The sequence below is a fragment of the Paralichthys olivaceus genome, chromosome 20, assembly GCF_024713975.1.
Source record: "Paralichthys olivaceus isolate ysfri-2021 chromosome 20, ASM2471397v2, whole genome shotgun sequence".
In the NCBI taxonomy this organism is placed as follows: domain Eukaryota; kingdom Metazoa; phylum Chordata; class Actinopteri; order Pleuronectiformes; family Paralichthyidae; genus Paralichthys; species Paralichthys olivaceus.
Window position 1 is genome coordinate 11,152,501 of NC_091112.1, and position 26,558 is coordinate 11,179,058.

The window sequence follows — 26,558 nt, forward strand, 5'->3', positions numbered from 1 at the left end:
AATGTGTGTGTGTGTGTGTGCGTGCGTGAGTATGTGTGTGTGAACGAGGGATGAGGAGTGTTATTGGTGAAGAGAACAGAGATCACGGTCAGAGCAGGATTTAATCAAGGAAAGAGAGCGAGAGGCAGTTTTTGTGGGAGAGAGGTAGAGTGGTTAGATTCATCCGAGTGCTCTTCTCTTCTGTGGTTGATACTGAGCAACACTTCAGCTGCAGAAAATGATCTCAGGGAAGCCTAAAAAGAAAGCTTACAAAATCAAAACGTGGAATCATCATCCTTCCTTTTCTTAAGTCCCCCGCTCTCCCCATCATCACCCTTCTCCTCTGGTGTGTGAAACATGCCGCGACAAGGAAGGTATAACTCAGAAACTGTGTGTGTGTGTGTGTGTGTGTTTATGAGTCAGCTGTGAAAAATAGGCTATGATAACAGACGTTTAATACTGCATCCACTCTACTTTAGCATGTTCACTAACACAGCAGTCGCCAGATGCAACAAAAACAATAGCCGCTCTTGGGTTTTTCCAGAATGTAGTATAGAAGAAGTCCTGTAGGTTCAAAGAACAGCCTTGTTAAAGGGGAACTCCTGTTTTTTTTTCAACCTGGGCCCCATGTTAATAAATGCAGGTGTGTATATTAATGGTAGCCTATACTTACAAAAAACTGTAAATTGCCTCTGTGGCTACACTGTAATATTACGGGACAGTCCGTGACATGTCCACTAAAAGTTTGGTAAACCGGTCTCGCTCAGTGAGATGTCTCACTCTTGAGTCTCATGAGACCTGGGTCATTGCAGGAAGATGGAAGTGGAAACATGAGCGAGAGTAATTTGGATTCAACAGAGAGATATGATTATGGCTGAATCTTTTTCTGATGTGGACAATGTTGATGAAGCATTGTCCCGACTTGTCTGAGCGACAGAATACAGACACAGAGACATTAAGCAAGACATGTGTAATGTTGCCAGACTCTTAGCTAAGACCCAGAATAACAATCTGAGCCTTTTATTGGTGAAAAAATAACTTTTAGTGGGCATTTCGTGGACTTTCGCTGTTGCCCCATAAGATTACATTGCAGACTCTGCCGTTTGTTTGCAAAACTACCCAACTGACTTCCATGGAATTGTGTGGGGGGGGTGGGGCACGACACAAATGATTTTGGTGCGGATCTTGATCGAGGGCGCGGCTCAGTGTTTTTCAACATTTTCATTGATTTATCAGAGAGTAATTCATTGATATTGGCAGAGGAAAGAACAAAAAAGAAAATGGTTGGCAAAGCTATAGTGTAATATACGTTATAACATACGACTATTAAAACTCTGACATGGCCTTTAAATGTCTTTTTTTGTGGATTGGAGAAGATATCAAAAGACCACTGACGATTAAAACACTGAGAAAGCAGGTAGAAGTAGAAAAGAGAGCAGAGCGAGGAGACGGGAGATGATGATCAGAAAAATTGTGCTGTTCTGCGAACAGACCTGTTACCACCATGTGAAAAGTGAAATGATTGGTGGTGACAGAGTGAACGTCTCAGTGATTAGAGGTGCAACAGTTAGGGTCCAATATTGTAATGTCAATGGGCACAAACAGTGTGATGTAATGCTATAGAATAAGATAATGTCCCATTCACTGCCCCATACAAGAATATTTTATTGTTGTATGTGATTTAGACATGTGTATTTTAAATATAAGTAGAAACTATAATGCGCTGTCTCAGAGGCAATGTGATTGGATAAAATGATTGATCAACACACACACACACACACACACACAATCCCATTGAAACGTCTGACCGAGCCACCAAACGTCAACAGGATTTGAAGGAATCGATGAAGACGACTCCTTCAGAGGCATCTCATTAATATCTTGGCATGCAGGGCGACTTCCTCGACATAAATCTGCAACTTTATTGTCAGTAGTTAACAGAGACAAGACTAAAGTTGATGGCGCGGCGGAGAAACTCATAACGCAAGCAGCTTTGGTGAGGATGCTTGTTAAAAAGATGCTATTTTGCAGCACAATGTGTGTGTGTGTGTGTGTGTGTGTGTGTGTGTGTGTGTGTGTGTGTGTGTGCGCTATAGAGGGGGGAGTTACATAGAATGAGAGCTTTTCGTCCACTCCAGTTACTAATCACCGCCTCATTCTCTCTCACCCTGCATAATTCTCTCCTTCACCGCCTTTATAAATCTCTCTCCTCTTCCCTCCTCTTCCTCTCTTTCTGAGGGCAGAGACAGCAGATGTGTTGGCAGGTTAAATGACCTCTGTGATGTATGACTTAACAAACCGCGGGCATCCATCAACCCAAACCTAAGTGTGTGTGTGTGTGTGTGTGTGTGTGTGTGTGTGTGTGTGTGTGTGTGTGTGTGTGTGTGTGTGTAACAAAGAGACGCTACTCATAAAGTGCATTTTCAATTTACCCTCAGCCCAAACTTGCCTCTCACACACAGAGGCCTCCCCTCTCCTCACCTATGAAGCAGTTCTCCCCCACACATTATGTCCCTTCATTTTATGAATGAGTGTGTCTCCTGGCACATGTAGATGTGCTGTATGCATGAATGTGAATGAAGCACCGCCACAGTCTAATTACTTAATCCATGTTTCCCTCAGTTCTGCTGCAAAGAAACACAGATGAGACATGCCCTCTCTGACCCCTGTATGTGTGTATGTGTGAAGGAGAAGCTCTCTTTGATGAAAAATATGCATCTGCATGCAACAATATTAGTCATGTGAGCACTCCTTTGTTATGCCTTGTTTTACTAGTATTTCCCTGCACTAGTCTATGATTATACTCTCTGAACCTGTTCATTTTTGTATAGATCCAGACAAAGTAGCACGTCCAGGAATTTCTTTTCATTGCAAGACAGGGTTCTTTTTTGTATTCCCCAATTTCCAAGAGAAGAATTCTTGGATTTTGATTGTGTGTGTGAAATCTGGTGCAGCTTGATTGAATGTAAGGGGACAGTGTTATTGGAGGTATGTGCTCTGCCATCCTATTGATTCTGTAAGTGCAAATGAACGAGGGATCTTGTAAAATCGCTTATGTGAATGTTTTTTTTCTTTTTCATCACTTTTTCCTGACTGTGCTGCCACAGTCGTCCATCTGTGGCGTGCTGACAGACGGCAGACGCGCCCCCCCTCTCCACAAAGTAATTACAGGAAGCCGAGGAGGAGCTGCTCCAGGCACATCCTGGCACACAGCTCACCTGGAAAAAAAGTTCACCTTTGGGTGAATCTTCTCTGCCAAGTGCCCCTACACTTACATCAAGGGGATGGAGCAGCTGTAGTTAGCTTGATTTCGTTCTCTTACAGTGGATCCAGTGGTGACTATTATTTTGTTGTCCATCTACAGCGGAGAAGAAGCTTATTCTGGAGGAGAGTTTTTTGTTTTGTTATTGAGTAATGATCACTAGCTAACTGGAATCCATTTTAACAGATTGACCACAGCTTTTATTCTCCATCCATGAACAAATTTCAAGACTCAAATTTGAACTTATGGGAGGAGTATCAAAATTACACCAATATTATTAATTCATACAACAATAACATCAATTAACTAACTGCTTTTTATATTCAGGGTACATGACATAGGGAACTTTTCCTAAAATGAATCATGACAGGGATCATTTTCAGACTCAAGCTCAACCTTTTTATAGAGAGATGAGTCATGTTGTCAGGAATGTTCTGGTGCTTGTTTTATGGCATTTAATTGTATAATCTTTTATAAAGTATCATTTCCTGCTTTGCTTGTGTCTTGTGCCATGTTTTAATGTATTGTCTTGCAGACTTTTGTGTTATATGCTGCTATTTTAGTAGGGATAGGGATAGAAAATTATTTTAAACTAAAAAGTATCTGCTGTTGGTTTGTCCTTGTATAAATGAACATTTATTAATGTACAGATAAGGGTAGAGATGTAACTTTGAATCGTTTTACTAATTATATCTTAATTGTCACAGATTCACAAAAAGACGGCACAGAATCTCCAACCTATTTGGGATTTTTTTCCTTCTTTTTCACAAATGGATGATTGTAATGAATGTATGTTCAGCCGTTCGTCTTTTGACTTTTGTGATTCTCCCACTAATTGTCTCAGCGGGGGGAAGCTGACCAAGATGGCTGTGCTGCCCTCTGGATCACTGCGACTATCGCTGTGGCAACAAAAGAGGGGATGAGGAAAACAGCAAGGAGAAATAAAACACTTCACCCACCCCTTTCCCAGAGAAGTGCCAGATCTTTATTTCACTCCTTTCTTTCCACTCTCTTCTGTCTCAGTGCCCACAAAGTGATTGGAAAGCACACGACAATCTTTTTTGTTGTCGTTCGATGGCGCGTGATAATGTGGTCATTATCATCGCTAAGGGAACAGGTTGGGGCTCAGACAGGGTTTCATTGGGGGTCTTTAAAGGACACACACACACACACACACACACACACACACACACACACACATATAAACACATACACACTTTCAGTGTGGGAAAAGAATGCTTCTAAAAGAGGGACAGCTGTTTGGGTGGCTCGTGAGGATGGCGATCAGGTTAAAGGGATGATGGCCTACTGTAGACTCCACCTGTGCATTCAGCCACGCCTGAGGCTGTGGGGGGAAACAGGGCTCAGCGTGGGAGAGTGTGATTTTCTCCTGTCCATTGCTATGGCTGTGTATTAGTGTTTGGGGGCTTCCCAAAATGAAATAAAAATAGATCCCTGATAGAGCTCATTTTAATCTGATTTGTCAAGTGAATACTCGCAATTGACTTCTTCAAAATCCCCAAACTACAGTGGACAGTCCTCACGAGAGCAGAAACTACGAGGAAGCGAAGTTGACTTGAAGACATTTAAAGTTTCAAAGAACAGACAGAAATTCAAGCTCTCTTCTGCTGTCGTGAACCGTTTGTCTTTGTGCAGCATCACCAATATTAATCTTGCCCACTATCAATCACATGGTGTGAATGCTGGGTTGGAATGTGATTAACTTTTCTGTGTGTGTGTGTATGTGTGTGTGTGTGTGTGTGTGTGCGTGCGTCAGCTGATTTCATTCCAGCTGCTCATAGAACAAGAGACGAGGGAAGGACAGGGAGGCAGTTAATACCAAACCAATGAGTGAAATTGATTAAATCTTGCTGTTTTATTAAATTTGAAATTCAAATGAAACGCTCCCTCTGCATGTGCTTTTGAACATAGGATGGCTTTAGAGGCCGGGGATAATTCTGGGTTATTTCCAGGGCGTGCGTCACTATATTGACTAACTATCCATGACTTGAAAAGGATTGGAAGTATTTAAACCTTCACACCCAAGTTATTAAAGTTGTTGCTCGCAGTTCATAGTCTGAGTCCGAGCTTGGTTTAAATGATTAACTGCTGCGTTTAAATGATTTGCAAAGTTGAAAAACCGGACAGGAAGAGGCGTTTTAGTTTTTTAAAGACAACATTTGTTTTCAGCTGAATGAGATGAAATTGCAGAGGCAGTGGTGGTAGTTTCCTCCCTCTCCTCCCCCAGGGCTGACTGGATACGCCCCAGGGACAGGATGGGACGGACGGGGCCGGCCTCTCATTCATCAGCCTCTCCCTCTGCGTGGCTTCAAAACATCAGTGAAAACAACAGCCTGTGGAACTGAGACAAAGTGTTTCTGTCCGACACATCAGGTCGGGTCGCTTCAGACTGTCAAGACCCTGAAGCACCTTTACTGAAAGACACACTCAATTAAAACTAGTGCTGGAAGAAGTGGTCACATCCTTTACTTAAGTAAAGGTACTAATTCCAAACTTTAACTATAATACTGCACTACAACTATTCAAAACCTTAACGTCAGCAAAATGAACATAAAATAAACATTCTTTTTATGCAGTAAAATGTTTTTCTATCTGGTGTTTCTGGATTAATATTCCTGCTGCATTTTACTGCTGTTGCTGTTTATAGTTGAGCTCATTTGAAATACTTTATACACTGTTGTTGCAGTATAATCCACAATAATTCGCCATACGTATAAAAGTCCTAACTTTTTATGAATTTTAGAAAAACAGCCTGTTTTCAGCTTTGTGAAGATGCAATTTCTACCTGATGCAAGACGCTTTTATACTAATTATCTCAACACATAAAGAAACACGTCATCCTTCAGTTAATCACAAACTTTCAACATCAACACATCTGGAGATAAATGGTTTACACTTTAAAACTCTCAGACAAGTGTGGAGTAAAAAGTACAATATCTCTGTTAGAGGTGTAGTGGTGTAGTAGAATGTTGCATAAATGCCAATACTAGTAAGTACAAGTACTTCAAATATGTACTTGAGTATACAGTAGTTGAGTCACCAGCACTGATTAAAACTGTCCGTGTCCCCCTGTCTGGAAAGTGTTGATTTGTTAGAATTTTGTGTGAATTTGTTGGATACATTTTAGGAGACAGAGTTTGAAAACGTGATTCTATCTTATTTTACTCTTATTAATTTTAACAAATAAATAACTGAAGACTTACCATACACTTTTCAACCAAATGACCCTATAAACTCTGCGACAGTCTACTCGTCCACATCAGGACCTCACCAACCCTTGGACACTTTTGACACCCGAAAAACGATTTATTTCTCTCTGGCTTTTAAAACAGGTTTAGACTTGTATTCATGTGGTTTTATCTTATTTCACTCTTTTGTTTTATCCTTTTATGTATCTCCCTATTTTAGCTGTGGCCATCCTCTGTAGTTATGTTATGTTATTTATGCGGAAGGTTTTGTAAATGGAATTTGTATCAGTGAATTGTTTTGTAAAATTGTATTGTATAGCACCGAACTCAACTAGACTAGACGAAACTAAACTAAACTAAACTAAACTAAACTAAACATCTGTCGTTTTTAACGAAACTTTACAAAAAAGTTGACTTAACTTGATGTCCGAGAGAAAAGAAAAACAATAATAAATCCAACATCGTCTCCCCTCGCGAGATTTCGCTTTTATAATTTACGAGCGTAAATGTCCTCGGACAGTCCGAGCTGTCCTCTGATTGGTCCTCAGGCTGTCAGCGGACACTTCAAAGACACAAGGAAACTACAACTACAGCAGTCGCAGAGAAACACACACACTCACACACACTTTTCATCACAGACAGCCACTGCGAGCACAACACACACTCACACACGTACTCCCTCTCTTCCTCACACACCAACACACACACTCAGCAGAAGACAGCGCAGCACGGACCATGGCTGCTACACTGCTCCAGGTAAGTTTATATTTATTTGTGTAAGCAGATTTTACGAAGAAATTGCAAAAGCTTTTCGTTTATTTCGGTTTAATATCTTAACATAGCTCAGTGTATCGCAGTTACATTAATGCAATATTTTACCACCTAATGTCCCTGTAACAATAATATTCACAGTCTATGATAATAAACTAGACGATTACCATTTTCTTCAGTCATAATAAAGATCTGCAGTTGTTTTCGTCCCTTTCTGTTAAGATGTGGTTTAAATGAAAGAGTTGGTTACGTTTAAAAACATTGTCACTGTAACTGGATTCATCTAATGGAGGAAAGTGTGATCCATTTTATTTCTATTCGTACATGAAAGGTTTACCTGCTGCAGTGTCGGTGTTGTTTGAAGACATGTGAGGCAAACTGATTGAAAAGGGTAGCAACAGATGACTAGGGTATCTTTGTGCGTAATTACGCACAGCTTGTTTAAGCTGGGTCTCTGGAGTGACAAGTCTCCACGTGTGGTTGTTTCCCTCAGGAGGAGCCTCGGCTGGGCGGCACTCCGCTGGCCATGCTGGCCGCCACCTGCAGCAGGATCGGTGAGGCCGGACCCTCCTGCTCCCCTGCTCTCTCCGACGGAACCACGGGACTCGCAAAGGGCTTCCACTCGTGGAGGGGCGGCGCCCCGGGCACCAGCGGCCTGGGCATGTGCCTCACGTCGCTTGGGGTTCCCTCTGGGACACCCAGGAGCGGCGGGCCCGGACTGACAGAGACCTCCAGCGCTTTTTCAGTGACCACAGCCAACTCTCCTTTTGGAAACGATTTTTCGATGTACCAGACCACCGTGTCGTCAGACAGCAATGTACACGATCCCACTCATGCGCAGCGGTCTGTGTTTCTCACCAAGTTCCCCTCTTCGGTGGAAGGTATTGCGGGGATATATCCCAGGATGCACGCACATCCCTATGAGTCGTGGTTCAAACCGATGGGAGAAGTCGGTAGCGGATCCTCTGCATGGTGGGACATGGGCTCCGGCTGGGTGGACGCACAGCCCCCTGCCCGGTTACCCTCACCTCTGGGCGGCTACAGCACTGACTACAGCTTCAGCCCCGGTGCGCCTCAGCACATGCTCCCTACCTCGCAGAACCTGTTTGACGGATTCAGGCCTCCAGTTCATGGTTCCTACACCGAGTCCACGGCCACAGGGGCGTTAACTGGATCACCTGTCGTGTCTCTGCCCGCGTCCTCCCGCTCCTCCTCACGGCGCTACTCCGGCAGAGCCACGTGTGACTGCCCGAACTGTCACGAGGCGGAGAGCCTGGGTCAGGGGGGCTCGAGCCCGCGACGGAGGGCCCTGCACAACTGTCACATCCCAGGCTGTGGCAAAGTCTACGGCAAGACCTCCCACCTGAAGGCCCACCTGCGCTGGCACACCGGGGAGAGGCCGTTCGTCTGCAACTGGCTCTTCTGCGGGAAACGCTTCACGCGCTCCGACGAGCTCCAGCGGCATTTGCGCACGCACACCGGGGAGAAGAGGTTCGAGTGCTCAGTTTGCCGCAAACGGTTCATGCGCTCCGACCACTTGAGCAAACACGTCAGGACGCACAGCGCAGACGGCTCGGAGGAAGGCTGCGACGCGGGACTCGGTAAAGCGAACAGCGACACGGACACCAGCCTGTCCGGGAGCCCGAGCCAGTCCCCCGGGCTGCCCGCGCGTGAGACTGTCCCCCCCGGTGAGGGACAGAGGGCGGTGGAATAAATCCCACAAATACAAACGCATAGAGCGTGATTTCCCGAACACTTACAAATTGAAATGGCACTTTATCATGAACTTCAGCTGTGGATAAACACTGTCTTTACCTCAATTATCATATTTGTAGCCTTCTTTGCAAAATAAATTTTTACCAAACAGTTTATAAATGTTGTATTATTTGAAGATTTGTTATGTCTTATTTATTCTGCAGTTATTCTCAGTTAGAAATAAACAAGTAGCCTTTCACTTCGTTTTTATTCTTGACAATTTTTTGAATTTCATCTTTAAAGCCATTACATAAAAGGTTTTTTAAAATATATATTTCGTTGATATAATTTTGTATAACTGATCTTTGCCTGTTTGTCATGATTATAACTCCTATTGATCAAACGGGACGTTTTTGGCATATATTTACATATGATGTTGGGCCTGTTGGTCAGAGGCCTGTAATATAACCAAAGCATTTTTTTTATTGTAATTTTTAATTAAAGAAAACTTTTTTCTGAGATTAACAAATCTAAAACAGTGTTTAACTAATATCCATTATCCTTCCTGACTATTAAGGTGAAACTGTGGAGGAATACTTGCGGCCATTAATCCCACTATTAGAGAGTTTTTTCTTTTTACTTGAAATTCTTTTATCCAGTTTTTCTTTGAGAAATGTTTGGCTTTGATTGGTTGAATTCTGGTGCAGGTTTTGACATTATTTACTATTAAATGTAGTAAATTACAACTTTATTTGAAGTATAATTCTTTTGAGTTGGTGTGTAACTGAGGCTTGTAAAAACTAAAAGTACCTGATCAAGGTATTGAAGTTGTTATGGTGATAAAGACTGACATCAGAACTATTTAACTGTTAAACCTGTAGAGTTGAATATTTATGCAAATGTTTACAGTGATCAGTATATCGTTATATATATATTAATAAATATATCAGTTGCTTTAGTGTGTATCTCCACCTAGTGTTCAGTTTGGACACTAACTTTTGTTTTGGACCAAGTTGGTTCTTGATATTAAAGTTGAAAACAAAAGTTGGTCACAACCTAAAGTTTTGTACATTTTGTACATTGTGTGCACAGATTAACACAAAAACTTAAATTCTATTGAACAGTCAACATTGAAAGTCAAATGTTGAGTAACTTGATGAGGTACTATAATGAATTAAATATCTGTTATATGCATTAGGCCTTTTTATAACAAACTTTTCCTAAAGAATGAATAAATAAATTCAATAAAACCTGTTGTTGCAGAAAATCTGCAAAACACAAAGAAATGATTAAAAAAATCTTGCACATTTTTATTGTTACAAAATCATTCATGCTACGCAACTACAGTCACATTATTTGACAGTAATACTACACAGAAAAGTGCTGTTGTTACTCCAAACTGAGTCCCCCGTATGAGATGAGATGATTATTACCTTATTGCTGTATTATTCTGGGTTAGGAAGAGAGACCAGTCTTCATAAACACAGAGTGCTTACTACCCATTACTCAAGTAGCCTTGTCATAAAATAGCACAATTAACATATCAGGATAAGAGAAAGAAATAATAATAAAATCACAATAAATAATAATTAGTGTTCAGCTATTGCTGTAAACAAGTTTGCGTTAAATAAAAAAGAATAGGATTGGGGGAAGCAAAAGTCTCATAAGATGCCATTCAAACTGGCATTGTGGATCCAGAGGATCTAGTGCATTAGGAGTTTGAGGAGAGAAAGTCCACCTCCGTACCTTTATGGCTGATTTGTACCTTTGCCCAGGAGCTGCTCTCTGCCTCCAAACATATCTACAGCTCTGGATAGTGATGATCAGCAGATGCATGCACATGTTTCTGTGGCTGTTACAGAGTGTTCGAATGTTCAGGCATTTGATGATACACTTGCCATCAATATTTTACATATTGATTTTCAGTTCATTGTTATTCCAGTGTTGTGGTTTTGATACATTTGCTTTGAATGCACTCGCATGCCTTCTAATGCCCAAAGAATAGAAAACAAATCATTTCAGACCCGCCATTACAGCTCTCTCGCCTCAGAGACCTCAGTTTTCAGTAGTATAATGCAAAAACAATTGTTTGAGTGCAAGTCTAACCAGACAATCATATGAAACTATACTGTCATACATATATATATATATATATAATGAAAATAAAATGACATAAAACAATGTTCAATGCAGTTGATCAGTTAAAAAAAACAAAATATAAAGGGACATTAAAAAAACACTTTAAGAGCAGGTATACGCCACATGTGACTCAAAGTCTAATCAAATAAAAATGAAGACTCACTCGTCATGAGTTACATCCCAAAACAATTCAGCTGAGGTCAGTCATGTGTCCACAGTATTATTTGAGAGGAAATTTCGTACCTCAAGCTGACCACAAGGGGGCAGGCTAAAACAGGTGAACAGTAGAGTTGTTGGTGTTCGAGTGTCACACGACTCTATAACATGTAGTGTCTTTACTGTAAATAGAAAGCAGAGATAGACCACCAAGGTTTCTATCTGAGCAGCACACACACAGACACACACACACACACACACACACACACACACACACACACACACACACACACACACACACACAAACACACATGGGCCCATAAATTTGAGCAGTAATTGGGAGATTAGGGGCTAAGAAAGTACGAACTGATCGTCCTGTAGCCTAAAGAAGAAGAAGAAGCCTCGCTGCTGCTACAGAGGAAGAAGAGGTCGGGGGACTTGTGCTCGTTGATTCATCTCCATCTCCTGAATACTGGCCATGCTAGTCACACAGTCGAAGAGACTTTGTACAGTTTTGAGTTTTTAACCATTATCAGTGTCTCTACATAGAGCTGGTTGAAGTTTTTTGAAGGTTCAGAGACAGAAAAGAAGCCTTTTAGTTCAACTCTCCTTCTACACGCCTTCCCTCTGACCCATGACCTCTGACCTCGGCCTAGTACTGCCAGGGGTCACCCAGGGGCATCTTGGGAACCTGAATGTGCATCTCCACAGGGCGGTCAGGTGGCTGGTCCCTCCTGTAGGTAACTGTCTTCTCATTGGTTGTTGGAATGTAGGACAGGTCCTGGAGGGTGACAGAAATATGGTGTCAGTAATAATCACACACACACACACACACACACACACACACACACACACACACACACACACACACACACATGAACACACAAATCCATTCGTGCCTGCATCACTTCAGAGGACTTTACATCGACTTGGATTTTTGGAGACTTGCTCTAACCTTAACCATAGTTACTACTTGCCTCACCCTAACCTTTACCCTTACCTCAACCTAAACCTCAACCTTTATCTAAACTTAACTTAACCTGAAAACATGTCTTAGAATTTAATGATTTATGTTATGAGGACTTGGTTTTTGAAGAAAAGTCATAAAAATCAATGCAAACCTATAGTCCATGAAGACAGAGTCCTACAATTCCCACAATGCAACTTAATGGAATATTTTCACAAAGCTGCATTTATGGAGGGCGAGTCGGAAAAGGTTTCTGTGTTTATAACTTAATCATATGACAACTCGAGGTGGTTGTACGATGGCTTGAGGATATTGTGAGAACTAAAAATACTGTGCACTGACAATATTAAAAGTATATCCATTACATTCTCAGATGTTCTCAAAAACCAGATGCACAAACCAGGATTAAAAAATAGCTTTCACTTGGATATACATTTTTTTTGAGACTCCAGAGCCACACTGTGTAGCCGTCACAGGGACTCGTACATTGAATCTGACATAAGATCACTGTAGTGCTCCTTTATATTAAGTGGATTTCCTAAACATTCAACCTGAGAAATAGATGGTGATCATATGTTACATTATATGATGCCTGAGTGAAGAGTTTTACAACTTTCAGCTCAAAATATGAGGCACATGTCCCCTGAGAGGGTAACGTTACAGTGGAAACACTGTAACGTGACAGGTCTATGATCTGTGGGCTCATTAAGATGATCTGCAGGGAACAATAACTGAGGAGTTTCCACTTAAAACACTTAAAAACACAACAAACAAGTTTAGGCAAACACGTCACCAGAAAGCTCGCTCTTGTTCAAATTTCCATCTTCTCCTCCTTCTCAAAGGTGCTGTACATCATTGTAAAGTCACAAATCTGGATGCTGGAGATGTTGAGCTGGGATTTGAGAGGAAATATGAAATACAGCTGTACCTTCAACGACGCTCTCAGATTTCTGTCCTGTTTCTAGTGGACAGTTCACTTTAGAGAAACTATTTAGAGAATTTAGATGGTCCCTTAAGCAGCTAGGGGGCTCCCCTCGCTTAATTAAAAACCTCCAGAGCTAACCTTTCCAGTGCAGTGATAAACTCCGGCCTCAGCAGCGCCCCCTTTTGACAAGCTGTGTTTTCTCTGTAGAAGCAAGCGGGACACGGCCACCACCACCAGCCCGCAGAGCACCGTCAGTGCACACACGCTGAGGAATGTTCCCACCAACCGGCTGCTGCTCATACACTCTGTGAAGACACACATTATTAAGGTCATTAGCAATCTGGACACAGAAACACATACGTTACTTTAAGATACACACTGAAATGTGCATTTGAAATTCAAATGGTAGGTGCAGTGATTCCTTGTGACCCCATCCACACACTGAAGTTTTAATCCTCAAACAGCACTTTGAAGACAGTGAAGGACGAGGTGTTCTCCTTAACTAAAAATATCTTCACTCTCATCGTCTAAAACTTAATAGATAGACAAAGAACAGCAGCACTGGTACCAGCAGTGATAATAACAACAGTACATTGATTCAATAATTTAAAAATACTATATATAATATATCCCACACATATTTAAAGTGAATGTGCTTCGATTATCAAGAGTCAAAGTGTTTGTTATGTAGAAAAATGGACTTGAATAATGTCACATACAGAATATTGCTAAACATATAATTATTAAGTTGTTGATAAAGATGTGACTATTCATTTAGCTGGTCTGGTTGAAATGAGCATCAACTACTTTATATATAGTTTGTTGGTCAGGCACCCTCCTGAGGGGGACCAGATAAATGTGAGGTGCCATGAGATGATTAACGGGCCAGAGGAGACAAAATAAACACAATTGTACATCAGCATCTGTGCCTCAGTGGCTGCTGTGCCAGGGGGTGCTGTGCTGAATGGTTAGCACGCTGTGTATCTGCTGTAGAGCATGTGCGGATGACGGGCTCATTGCTCTGCACAAAGAGCCCAAAGACCGCTCTGTCATTTTGTAACATGGTTACCATGGAGACCTGGCTCCCGCAGCACCCAGGAGGGGTGGGCGTGAGCAGGAAGAGAGTGTCCCGTTGGCTGTAGGGGGGCGGTGAGCTTGGGGGGAAGTAAGGGGGTGGAGTGGGGGACAATGAGGAGTGCTGTTCCAAAAATTGGGAAGGCGGGGATGAACTGTAACACTTGGATGTGCAATAATGTGTGTGTGTAACCCAGGGCATGTGTGTGTACTAGTGGGTTTTAAATTGTGTGTGTGTGTGTGTGTGTGTGTGTGTGTGTGTGTGTGTAGATGTTTAAATCAAGAGAGTGAACTGGGAACTGAGGGGAAATGTAAAATACAGCTGTAACACTGACAGCCGTCTTGCTGACTCAAATACACCAGGGTGCAGTAGTGCAGCAGTGGTAGCAACGGAAGTGACCTTGAATGAAAGCATATGTGTGTTTGTGTGTGTGTGTGTTACACCTGGTCCTGTGCTCATGTGAAGCTGGATCAGACCAGTCTATGATTATCAGATCATACTGGCTAAACTGGTTTTACCTGACATATTATCCATGTAGCCCTTCAGTGGTGCACAGGTATTGTTGCAGGACCCTGCCTCTTTCTGTGCAAGAGCATGTGAAGAGTGGCAGCCTGCACAACTCCTGGAGTAAACAGACAACACAGTGTGTCACCTTCAAATACAAAATCTCTGTAAAAGCTCCCATCATGCTTTGTGGAGGGGAACAGAAATGGACAAGTACCCATATGATTGGCAGGTGATTTGGCAAGCAGGGCATTTCTCACAGAAGTCCCCAGAGTACCGGAGGTCGTCACACACACACTTGCCGCACACGCATCTTCCCTGCCCGCTGCATAGCAAGCCGTTGGATGATTGGCAGGTTGTTGTGGAGACAGGACAACTGCAGATTTCACCAGTCCAACCGTCGTCACAAAGACATTCACCTGAGACGCACACACCCCGTCCTGAGAGGGGACAAACACAGACAGGAGGGAAAGCGCGGATTAAAAAATGCAGTCTTTGTCATCAAAAGTGCTCATATTAGTACTTTTTAATATCTTGACATAAGTGTGTCCCCCTCACCCCCACACAGAAGTCCCCCTTCATATGGGCAGGAGAAGTCGTCCCTCTCGCAGTATTTCCCATATACTGTCCCGAGCCTGCTCTGTTCACACACACACCTCCCGCAGTCACATTCTCCCCGACCACTGCAGTCCACATCAGATCCATCAGCTCTGCATTTCCAGTTTGAATCTCTGTCGTCTGGCCTCTGCTCCTGATTGGCGCCGTCCTGGGTGCCTGTGCACGCTGATTGGCTGTCGTCATGACAGCGCATTGTCGGTCCACAACTGCAGCGACATTTAGAGTGAATCCTAACGACAGTGGATTCATTGTAACCCATAGGATGAACCATGACCCGTATGTCTTCATCTTCGCCATCGTCAGGACAAGAGTGCAGGCCGATAGTGATATTGAAGTAAACCTGAGCGGGAAGACAAAGATGTGAATACCAGCTACCACTATTCTTGTCAATATACACTATATATACATTTTGTAATGTATACATACTGTAATTTGGAGATAATACCATTTTATCATCGGCATGTTAGCAATGTTATCATGTGTTTGCATCACAGACTGTATTTAAAATGGAGCGATGGTGGCCAGATCTCACAAGACGTGCTTGACCAATCGTGAGTCAGTCTCAGCTGTCAATCATGACATTTCACCCAGTTTTTATAGCATCAAATAATGACATAAAACCAATCTAAAACCAAAAAAGATGAATTAACACTATTAGAGTACACAGTTTTCTGATGGGCATTTTGACTGTTTAGTTTGGTCAATATCCAATCAGCTAACATGGAGGAGACAGGATTTATGACATATTTTGTAGCCAGAGAACAGGGAAAATCAAGACGCCAGGCTTCACATTTGGGGAGCAGTCATTTCCTGCTGTAAATCTAAAGGAACAACATTACATGTTACATCTCATTGCGGAATCTAAAATCTTAAAGGCTCAAATAGCCGCATAAGGAACCAGACTGTAACTTAATTTGAATGATTATTCTGTCGATGTGGTTTACATGGAAAATTGTGCGTGTCAAAGCTTTAAACAAGCAATTAGGCCTTTTTGATTGATTTTTATCTCGATTCTGGTAAGTGTGAGTACTTTCTATAATTCACCCAGGGATTAAAAGGCTGCACAAACTCACTTTGCACAATGGACTAACTGTGGAGCGGTGATTCAGCAGCTCTCTGTTTAAGAGTCCCAAAAGGTTAAGGAGGAGAGGAGTCTCACAGGCAGTTTGGGGAGTGAACAGAGAGGAAATTTTGAAATGTAGTGAAAATGCTCCACTTACAACCAAATAAGCTCCTGTGTTTTGCCGAGAAGTTTCAAGAAAGCTCTGAAGAGTATGCAGGATGCCTCTTTTGGTGGATAAATGGATCAGGGGATTGCAGTGGATGTTCAGCAAATTGTTTCTACATTTGAATTTGTTTCCATAAGGGCCCTTATATAAGGCAAAGTAAGGATTTTAGGATGAAATAGGTCACAATATCACGTGAAAATGTTTTCCTCTTAAATACAGCCTGTAATCCGCTCAACTTGGATTATTTACCAAATCTTGTCCGTCACGTAAAGCTCTCAGAGAAGTCTCTGTGCTTCAAAGTAATCCAATCCAACCAATAAATGTCCTCTCTGGGATCTTCACTCAAAGATTTCTGTATAAGTAAATCTGATTAACCTTAAGATAAAGTCTTACTCATTGTGTGTGTACTGAATGTATGTATGTGTCTTTACCGTCTGGCCAGGCTGTACTCCCGAGCAGCTCTGGTCCTTGGCAGTGGACCCGTTGGGACAGAGAGGAGACACGGACACCCAGTACCTGCTGACTGCCTCGTCCTCCACTGAAACTGACACCGCAACCTCTGACAACAGCCTCTGTGAGGAGCGAGGGTGAAAGAGACGAAGATGCAACATCAAAGCTATAACCTGACATCCAAGAAATTATTTAAAGCCTGCAGCGTTTTATCCTGGATGCATGGGAATGGGATGAAATAGAGCAGGGAGAACAGTGGCAGTTTAAATTTTAATCTGCAGGGTTGAATAAACTGAAACTGTGATTAATTAAAGTTGTCACATGTCCCCAGGAAGCCCTCATTGTCCTGCTTTCATTCTGACATACAGCGGGGGTTTATGGGAACAAGGAGGTGGGGCCAAAAATAGCATCTTTGTATTCGTCCATGATTAGGACACATGGTTTCCACGGGGATCTGATAGCTATTATAATGCAAGCTTCTGTTCGGGCTCTGCTGCTTGTGTGAGTGTGTGTGTGTGTGTGTGTGTGTGTGTGTGTGTCAGTGTGGCTGTGCACCCGGATCTGTGGATTCGGCAGATTCCCGAAGCAAACAATGGACCGCTGTGCCCGAGGCAAGATTATAGCCTATGCTGCTGCCAACTGCACAAATGTGCACACACACACACAAATGTGCACACACACACACACACACACACACACACACACACACACACACACACACACACTTGCGAATGGACAGAAGGCCTTACCCGTCCTTAACCTCCTGTTTTCATCTTTGTTTTTTTGTATCATTATCAGCTTCAGTGACTGAAAGCTTCAGAATTTCAGTGGGTTTAAGTTGTGTAAGTGTCTACAAACTCCTGGATATACAGAATGAGCTGTTGTCACATGGAGAAACATACTGGATTATTATTATTATGATCACTAATTCAGAATCCTCTTCTGCATAAAGGAATGTGCTATGAGTCAGCCTGCGAGATCCAACGAGCACCAAAGAAAACTGAGTTCATGTTGTCTTAGCAGATCAGTGGACTAATGCCTCAAAAACTTTTCAACCCGTACTGCGTGGGATCATGAATTCAGCTCATGCTGTGATTCTGTACTCCTCCAACATTTTACTTGTTCCTCTCTTTGTTGTGGTATGATAATATTCTGTGGGAGAACTAAGGGATCTTAAAGGAAGGAAGATGTTATTCTCTTAAGTTGCAGAGGAAGAGGAGAAGGGGTGTAGTGCTCTGTACCTTGTATGTAGCCACCACCAGCTCGATTATGTTTGAAGCCTGGAAGATGCCTAACTTTCCCAGGTAGGAACCAGGGAGCAGACGCACCAACTCCTAGAGAAGGAGAGGGAGATTAGGGTAAAGAAATGATTTGATGGTTTTATATTAAGTCATATTAAGTCCTCAAAACAGTGAAAGAAAAAAACACCACAGTAGCAGTAGTTAATATTAACGCTATTCATGAAGTGATATTTGATCCTGAAGGAGAGAGCTGAAAGTGCAGAGCATATACTGTATTTAAAGAAGGACGACAATAGTGAAGCCAAAGCCTCTCAACTGCCACTGGCTGGCTGCAATATAGGTCATAAATCCTGCCTCCTCCATGTTAGCAGATGGGATATGGGTGAAACTAAAAAGTCAAAATACATGTCAAATGGAATCATGTGGTCTCATTAAATAGTAGGATATTATATTAGTTTTATTTAGTTATTTGTTGCTATAAAAACAAGCTGGAACATCATGATTGACAGCTGAGGTTGACTCGCGAAGAATGTCGCTACCGGGGCTCCATCCCCCGATCACTACTGCACACACTCTTGCTCTGAATGAAGTCTGGGGCACAAGAGGCCAGCATTTGTGTCCAGGAAAGTTTTGGCTTCATGTCTACATAGCGGGAAGAAGTGGAGACATGTCGCCCATCTTAATATACAGTCTATGATTCATACCAACTCTTCAACAAAAGGGATTTTTTGATATAAATTTGAGCAGGAAACAGGTTTTTACAGGTTGTAGGGAAACCTTCGAATCTTTGAGCGGCTGTCCTCAGGTTATTGTCCCTGCTACAAATGAAGGTACTTGTTGTTAAGTGGAAGTGTAGGAGACATTACCTCGTACCACTGGTACTGCTGCTTCTCAACAGCAAAGATGGAGTAGATATAGTTTTCAAGCAGCTTATCGGACAACTGACCCACACTGGGATGGTCCTGAGAAAGAAAAAACAATGAACTGAAATAAAGCTCAACCTTCTCTTCAAGTTTAATGTACTGTATTTAGGTACATCACCTGAAAGTGATAAAACCTAAGTCCACAAAACCAATTTCCCCTCAGAAATGTACACAGTCCATGTGTGATCACTTGAGCTTTAAGAAGTACTGTGCATATAGCCGAAGGGTTTCGACAAATAAAAACCCCAGTAAACCAACAGTAAGCGATTTTCCCTCCACTTCGTCACTGACTGTGTCTGTTTTACACATTCCTCAGTGTAGCTTTCCTTACCCTGACTTCTCAGCCCTGACAGGTCCACTCACCATCCTGGTGCTCCCTGTGTAGACGTTGTTCTCCAGGTGACACAGACCATCGTGTGGGGTGACAATCCCTGCCAGCCGGCTATCCAGGGCCAGGTGAGATGGCTGGTCCGTCATCAGGAGCAACAGACGCTTGGCCTCTGGTCGCCAACCTACAGCCCGCTAAAGGGAAAGCAGAAAGAAAAGAAGTCATGTCATTTTATGTTTAGCAGTAAATATAAAACTCCTGTAGCTTATTAAACCCCCTAAAAAAAAGTAACTCCAAAGCTTCCATCCTCATTTCGTGGATGGGAATCTATCAATATGCTAATATGGCTCTGCCTTCTCTAGCTATCGAGCTCCACCCACAAGGTGACGGTATTAGTTTCTTATAAACTGTTAACTTTCTGTGGCAAAGCAAATCCACAGCGTGGCTCTGTGCAGAGTTCAACTTTTGTGAACTTTGGCTGCAATATCTGCTTATTTGGATTCATGTACTGTATGTGTGACCGATCTTGATTTTCACCAGAGAGCGACTTAAACTGCTAAAACTTACTAATATCTTAACCAAACCAGTCACAGTGGCAGATCTCTGTCTCTTTTCTGCTTTACGAGAGGGGTTTTACAAATCACGTCATCTTTATTCCCACACATGCACTCATGCTAGACTCACACAAGCTGATGTGGAAAATACTGTTTGTGCACGCTTTGTAATATAAACAGTTTACACATGTGGTAAGAAAGTGCACATTTAGACATGTTACTCATCTGATCTACATCAGTTCTCTCGGTGATCAGCTCTCACTGTAAAGCCGGATTAAAAGAAAAATCTGATGAGGTTCTTCCAACAGCCAGAGTCTCCCGCTTTATGTCTGTGACTCGTCATCGACCCTGTGAGAAAACTGGGTCGGTGTGGGCATGTCTGTGTATTTAAGGAAACCCAGTGAGCGCATAAGTAAGCCTGACATAATGGAGAGTCTATTTCGAGCCTCATGACCACCGTGGTGTTCCCTGCAGACTGGTTACTCAGGGCCCCCTGCATGCTGTGACTCAAAGGCCCCCTGCAGCCAAAGTATAAGCAACTGTGACTGTGTGTGTGTGTGTGTGTGTGTGTGTGTCAGTCTTCCATACCCCAGATGTGTTCTCATTAAATAGTAGATTCTAGCAGCACTATTGAATGCTGAGTCACCATTCTCCCAGAAAGAATGCCTCTTTTACCATATATGGGCTTGCCTCCCATTTTTCTCAATATATTCAAGATATTTCTGTGTCACTTTTGCTTGACACACCTTGATCTTTTAAGCCTGACCTCTGTGGATACACACCTGGCAGACAGCAGCCTGCAACATAGCATCCAGCCCCCCTTCAGGTGTGTCCATGTTCCCAGAGATGCGCTGGCGTTTAATCACGCGCGTGAACTCGCTCATGTTTCCTGTCATACTGAGGACGTGGTGGAAGCCGTGGGCCGGACGACAGTGGATCTCATAATCACTGGTGGGAGACAGAGCGAGTCCAACAACAGAAAAAGGAGTTTAACTGCAACATTCAGGAATGCAGAGCTCCAAAACAACCACCAGAGTAAGCAAATGCCAGAAGCCTGTGTGTTGTTTCAGTCTCCCAGTACAGGTCATCATCATCATAACAGTCTTACCCCCAACAACTGATGAGTCTCCCTGCATGAGTTACAACAAATTAGGAGTGAATATGGGGGCAGCTTGCTTAGATTAAGAGAAGAAAGATGTTCCTGAGAAATGAGAGATCAGGCTTGGACAGTGTTGAAGGTCTATTGTATTGATGGAAAGAACATTGACAAAAAGCTCTATAGAAAGGATTAACCCTCTTTTTCCCAGCAATCGATAAACAAGCAAATCCTGTGTCTTACCTGCAGGGGTTGTTGATCTTGGAGGGATGCACATTAATGTAAGGGGAGACAGGTTTGTCCACGAACGAGCCGAAACCCAGCCAAAGGCTCGAGGAGTGTTCCGTCATACGAAGAGACAGAGCTACACCCACCGTCTTCAGCTGGACCGCAGGAGTCGGAAAAGCCAAATAATGGTAAGAAAAGAAGGTGCATAGGAGGATAATCACAAAAGATACAAATCAGATAGATACTACAAAATGGGCATCTCCATTTATTTTTGTAACATTCCTCTATTTAAGTACATGCACATTAATCTCATTTTGCACATTTCTAATGTTTATTCCATGTCAAATGTAAAGCAGTCCTCTCATAGCATCAGTGATCTGTCACTAAGTCATTATTAGTGTTTAGATGTGTCATACACTTTCTCCTCCAAAAAAATAAGTGAAACACTTAAATATTTAAAGGAGACAAATTATGCTTTAGATTATTTTCTCTCCTTGTGTCATAAAGACTTTTTTTGTATGCAAAGGTTCTGCAAAACTAAAATTGAGCTCCTTTCCTCCACAGAAAACACCAATGTGACGTCACACAGCATCAGGATGCCCTACATTTGCATAATACAAGCCTAGTGGCTAGTCTGGCACGCCCCTAACAAAGCCAGTTAAAGCATGCATTGATTGTTGACATTTCCTACATGCACTGGAAGCGGTTGGCCAATAACAACAGAGTCGGCTTGCTGGCCAATCAAAGCAGGTCTTTATCAGGAGGGGGGCCTCAAAGACAGATGAGCTAAACCCAAGAACTTCAGATAGACGCTGACAAGAGGAGCTGCAGCAATGGAGAGCATGTAAACCCTTTCAAGTAATAACCCAGATTAAAACCTGAATATGAGCAAAAGAGAGGAAGATTTAAATGAACAGCTGAGTGGTTTAACACTTACATGATCCAGGTTTTCCTGCATAGACGCTGATACATCCACCAGGTAATATAGATCCACAGGGTAACGCTCCAGCTGCTTCACAGCCACTATGAAGCTGGCCTCAGAACCTATACACACAGATATAAAACACACTGTGTAAAAACTGTCAATTTTACCTTTGCAGCATCAAGAGAATGTGATGAAAATGTTGTTGTCCCTGATCTACCTGGTGTGAGGGTGATGCTGATGTCTGCTGGGGACACTTGTGTGCTGCCCATGGTGGCGTTGACCTCCACCTTGACCTCTGACTGTTCCATGAGCTCCGGTCCACAACCTCTTCTTAGCAGGTTTACTGGCAGGTCGCAGCGATGGCCTGGCCACAACCCATCCTGAAAGTTCTGGGGGTCACACATGGAAACTGTGATCAGCTCTTAATATGTTGTATTTGAACAGAAATCATGCAAATAATAGAAACACACTCACAAAAGAGAAAATAGAAAAGTAGACACAAGACAAAACAGCAGCTTGACAGAAGTTAAGACACATGAATCACGTTGTTCCTGATGCAGAGAGATATATGACCATTATGAATGCACAGTATGTCACTCAAATATTTTGTTTTTATGTGTGATAATACTCATGTTTACTTTTCCTATTTGACTTTCCTATTTCCCTGTACTGCTCCTCTTTGTCCATCTACTCTCTGTGCATCTGATCACTGAAGAGAGATAAAACAAAATAATAATACTAATTTACTTTATTTACAGCACTTTTTTGTAACAATGTTATAAACTGCTTTACACGGAAGAAACAACACCAGAGAGTAAATATAACTGATCAGATTATATAAATAAATTAAATAGGATTGGTCTAATTAGAGCAAATAAGGGATCTGGTTTTGATGGGGCACTTAACTATTTTCTTACACAGGATATAATTTGATCAGCCATGTGCTGAATAAATCTTGGTACACAGCCGATGACCTCACCACTGCCTAATAGCCAGCTGCTCCAACAATAAAATACTAGTGTCATGCTTCGCAGCTTTACAGGGGATTGTCGACCTTTGGTCCTTAAGTCTGTGACAAACATTCACAATAGCTGAACATAAAAGTAGACCATTATATGAGTGTGTTTATGTGTCACAGGCCTGGTTGGTGAGTCCATTTAAACAAGTGTGACATGAGCAACAAGATGAAACAGACAGGATCTAAATTGGGGCCAATAATTGGAATTACAAACAGAAATAGCCCAAGAGCAAGCTGTGTATATGTAATGTAGCTGAAAATGTAACCATATCCTGAACCTGAATGCTTGGCTGAGTTCAATGTATTTGTGTTTGTCCCTGTGACTATAATTTGTCCTGTTACAACTGTGATTGTCAGAAGGTTCCACATACACTTCCAGGGACTTTCCTTACACAGTTTGCCCCTTGAGCTGGCATTAAATAAGGGTGTGAGCATGCACATTGACGAGCTCTATACTTTCCGTGTGTGTGTGTGTGTATAGGGGATTAGAGAGGGGGTGTCTGAATGCTTTCACACACCAGTGAGCACCACAGCCCTGCTTAATGATGTCAGATAAGGTTAGGGTTCATAGGGTGGGAAACCACCTGAAGTCTGTAAACACACACACACACACACACACACACACACAAACACACACACACACACACACACATATGTTGGCAGTCCTGTCTAGCCACAGGTTGTGCCTGTGTGTTTGTGTGTGGTGTGAGTCTGGGACGCTTTACAGCTTCTCAAGGCTAATTCAGGATGGACTTTTTATGAGACAGACACTCAGAAAGCACAGACAATTGCATACAAAAACATCACAGGCGGCTGGAAATGTTCACCCACACACTCCAACACACACACACACACACACACACAAACACACACACAAACACACACACACACAAACACACACACACAGACACTGGGGCGGCCACTAAGCTCAAACATACACATTATATTCACATCTGTGGACAGAATCAAAGCTTCAGTGTGTGTCATCTGAGGAATGCTGCTGAATGTCTGCCACGTTCATCACACACACACACGCACGGACATTTTATACACTTCCCTACCTCTTTGAAGCACCATGCGCACTGTGGTCCACGTCTGAGACACTCTGTACATGTAGTGATACTAGGAGACCTGCAAGTACTGTCACCTGAAGAGAAGAAAAAAGAACAGAAGAGAAGAGAAGAGATCTGTGATTAGCATATGAAAGAATGTGTGTGTGTCACCACTCATTAGCCATGCGGCTGGGCCTCATGGATATTAAGAGATCTCATGCACACTTTTGATGATCGAAGCACCACTTTGCATCTCACAGGAGGCTCTTCAGCGACTATCAGGCACGACATGTTGTTGACAAATGGCTGGGAGTGTGGGAACAGGTGCTTGGAGTTGTTTGATTAGTGCAGTGGATCATTTCCCACAGCCACACACACCCAAAATCACACACAAACACACAGAAGACATTAATTATGTCAATAAGTGCAGACTACATGCAGACAAATATCACTGGAGTGAAACTGCTTTATACTTAACATCAGCAGGAAAATAATTATACTGCAGATTTTTGCGAGCCATTACAGTGAGTTATGGGACTAAAATGTAGGACAGAGAAAGGCTGCAGGTTCCAGCATCATTAAACACCCCCCATTGACAAGCAGCTCTGACCCAATTAGCACTCCTGGCCTCCGGCAAACCCCTGAATAGGTGAAGCATTTAGATTGTAATTCTAATGGATCAATATATGCTGAAAATAGGTTTATAGGCTGCTCTAATGGTTTAAAATTTTTTTTGACTATTTGTTTGAAAAGTCCTGAACATGTGTGCTCCTATATAGGCTGCCTAGATCTAAATGGGAGTCTTTTAAATGGAGGTTTTGGAGATGTCTCCCTTCAGCAGGGAGCTCAGAAGAGGTTGGGAGCAGTTGCAGGCTAAATGCTGGTGTATGATGTCGCCTAATTGGCCCTAATGAGCCTTCACTCACCGGCACCACTGGAGGTTTGTGCGCAGACAGCGAGCACCACGCAGCAGAGCAGGAGACACCGAGGGAGCCGGAGCCAGGAAGTCATATTATCCTCCGATCCACACCGGGACACCGACGCAGGGGCAGAGGCTGCGAAGCTACTGGAGAACAACCAGGGGAGACCGGGTACCGCGCGTCCGCCGCTGCACGAACAATAGCCGCGAGTGACGGGCGGAGGAGCCGCGGGGCATTTTCGTTCACCCAATAACAACCCACTAATCCCGGATAGGTATTCACATTCCCGGGTCAAATCAGCTTACAAGCGCGCTCCCCCGTGGACCAGGAGAGGAGGTGAAGCAATCGGCGGAGTGCGGCTGCGGTTCGCGTCGCTCCATCGACTTCCATCCAGCCGCAGGTGTGCGACGTGTCCCCGGCCGCTTCCGCGACGGATCCCCTGGGCCTCTCACAGGTGACGGTGACGCCTCAGCATCCCGGGACAGAGCAGAGCTGAGCTGAGCCGAGCCGAGCCGAGCCGAGCCGAGCCGAGCCGAGCCGAGCCGAGCCGAGCTACACGTGTACGCACACACTGGCACGGGTACCGAACAGCTCTACCGGCGCGCAGTGACTGAACATCCCACAGTGAAAGCCAGGAGTGTGGCCGAGCTTCCACCGCTGTATAGTGACTCAGGCAGGCGGTGCCATGGCAACGACGCTGTATCAGAGAGGGAGAGAGTGTGTGTGAGTGAAAAAGGGAGGGAGGAGAGACAAATAAGGAGAGAGAGAGGAGGAGAGAAGGAGTGGTGGTCGGTGCATTCCGAGTGAACCCATGGCCTTGAATTGAACACTAATGTTTATATTGTCTCTTCAGGGAGCCGTTTCACTGCACTGTGAGGGCTCCTGTGTGTGTGTGTGTGTGTGTGTGTATGTGCGTGTGTTGGGGTGAGGGGAAAAGCATGTGTAGATGGATGATGGGGTAAAAAGGGAGAAAAAGAGGGGGGTCAGTAAAAGCTCTTGCAGAAGGGGTTCACAAGCCGGTGCTAAAGGAGGATGGGGGAAGTTGTGTGTGTGTGTGTGTGGGTGGGTGGTGGGGGGGGTCCATTGTACATAGATTCCAATGACATGGAGTAACCTCGCCTCTCCGGCTGCTCCGCTGAGCAGGAGCCAAAAGTCTTACTAAACAACTCAACACTTTAAGCCGGAGGAAAACAAGAGACAAGCAAGGACAACAGGCACAACAGTCTACCATCTTTGGCGTAGTCCAGCACATAAAACAGACATGTTTTGCTTGGCACGAAGCCTAAACAGTCAG

At 43.3% G+C, this 26,558-nt stretch overlaps 2 protein-coding genes across 3 annotated transcripts; one reads left to right on the plus strand and one right to left on the minus strand.

Moving 5' to 3' along the window:
- Positions 1-7,048: 7,048 nt before the first annotated feature.
- sp8a (sp8 transcription factor a) lies at positions 7,049-9,096 on the plus strand. The gene is made up of 2 exons (XM_020090335.2): positions 7,049-7,206; positions 7,715-9,096. Exons 1-2 carry the CDS (start codon positions 7,186-7,188, stop codon positions 8,933-8,935), a joined length of 1,242 nt encoding a protein of 413 aa, XP_019945894.2. The 5' UTR covers positions 7,049-7,185; the 3' UTR covers positions 8,936-9,096.
- A 1,114-nt stretch (positions 9,097-10,210) lies between these two features.
- On the minus strand, positions 10,211-25,927 carry itgb8 (integrin, beta 8). Of its 2 annotated transcripts, XM_069516628.1 has the most exons (16): positions 25,271-25,927; positions 24,354-24,439; positions 22,492-22,663; positions 22,287-22,393; positions 21,365-21,504; positions 20,808-20,973; positions 19,507-19,665; positions 19,087-19,182; positions 18,221-18,313; positions 16,961-17,101; positions 15,241-15,640; positions 14,900-15,122; positions 14,697-14,800; positions 13,242-13,408; positions 12,972-13,070; positions 10,211-11,992 (listed from the first exon to the last, which is right to left on the minus strand). In XM_069516628.1, the coding sequence occupies exons 1-15, from the start codon at positions 25,353-25,355 to the stop codon at positions 12,990-12,992; spliced, it is 2,220 nt and encodes a 739-aa protein (XP_069372729.1). In that variant the 5' UTR covers positions 25,356-25,927; the 3' UTR covers positions 10,211-11,992; positions 12,972-12,989. The 2 variants fall into 2 exon arrangements, with proteins under 2 accessions (XP_069372729.1, XP_019945947.2); XM_020090388.2 differs by lacking the exon at positions 12,972-13,070.
- Between the last annotated feature and the right edge of the window lie 631 nt (positions 25,928-26,558).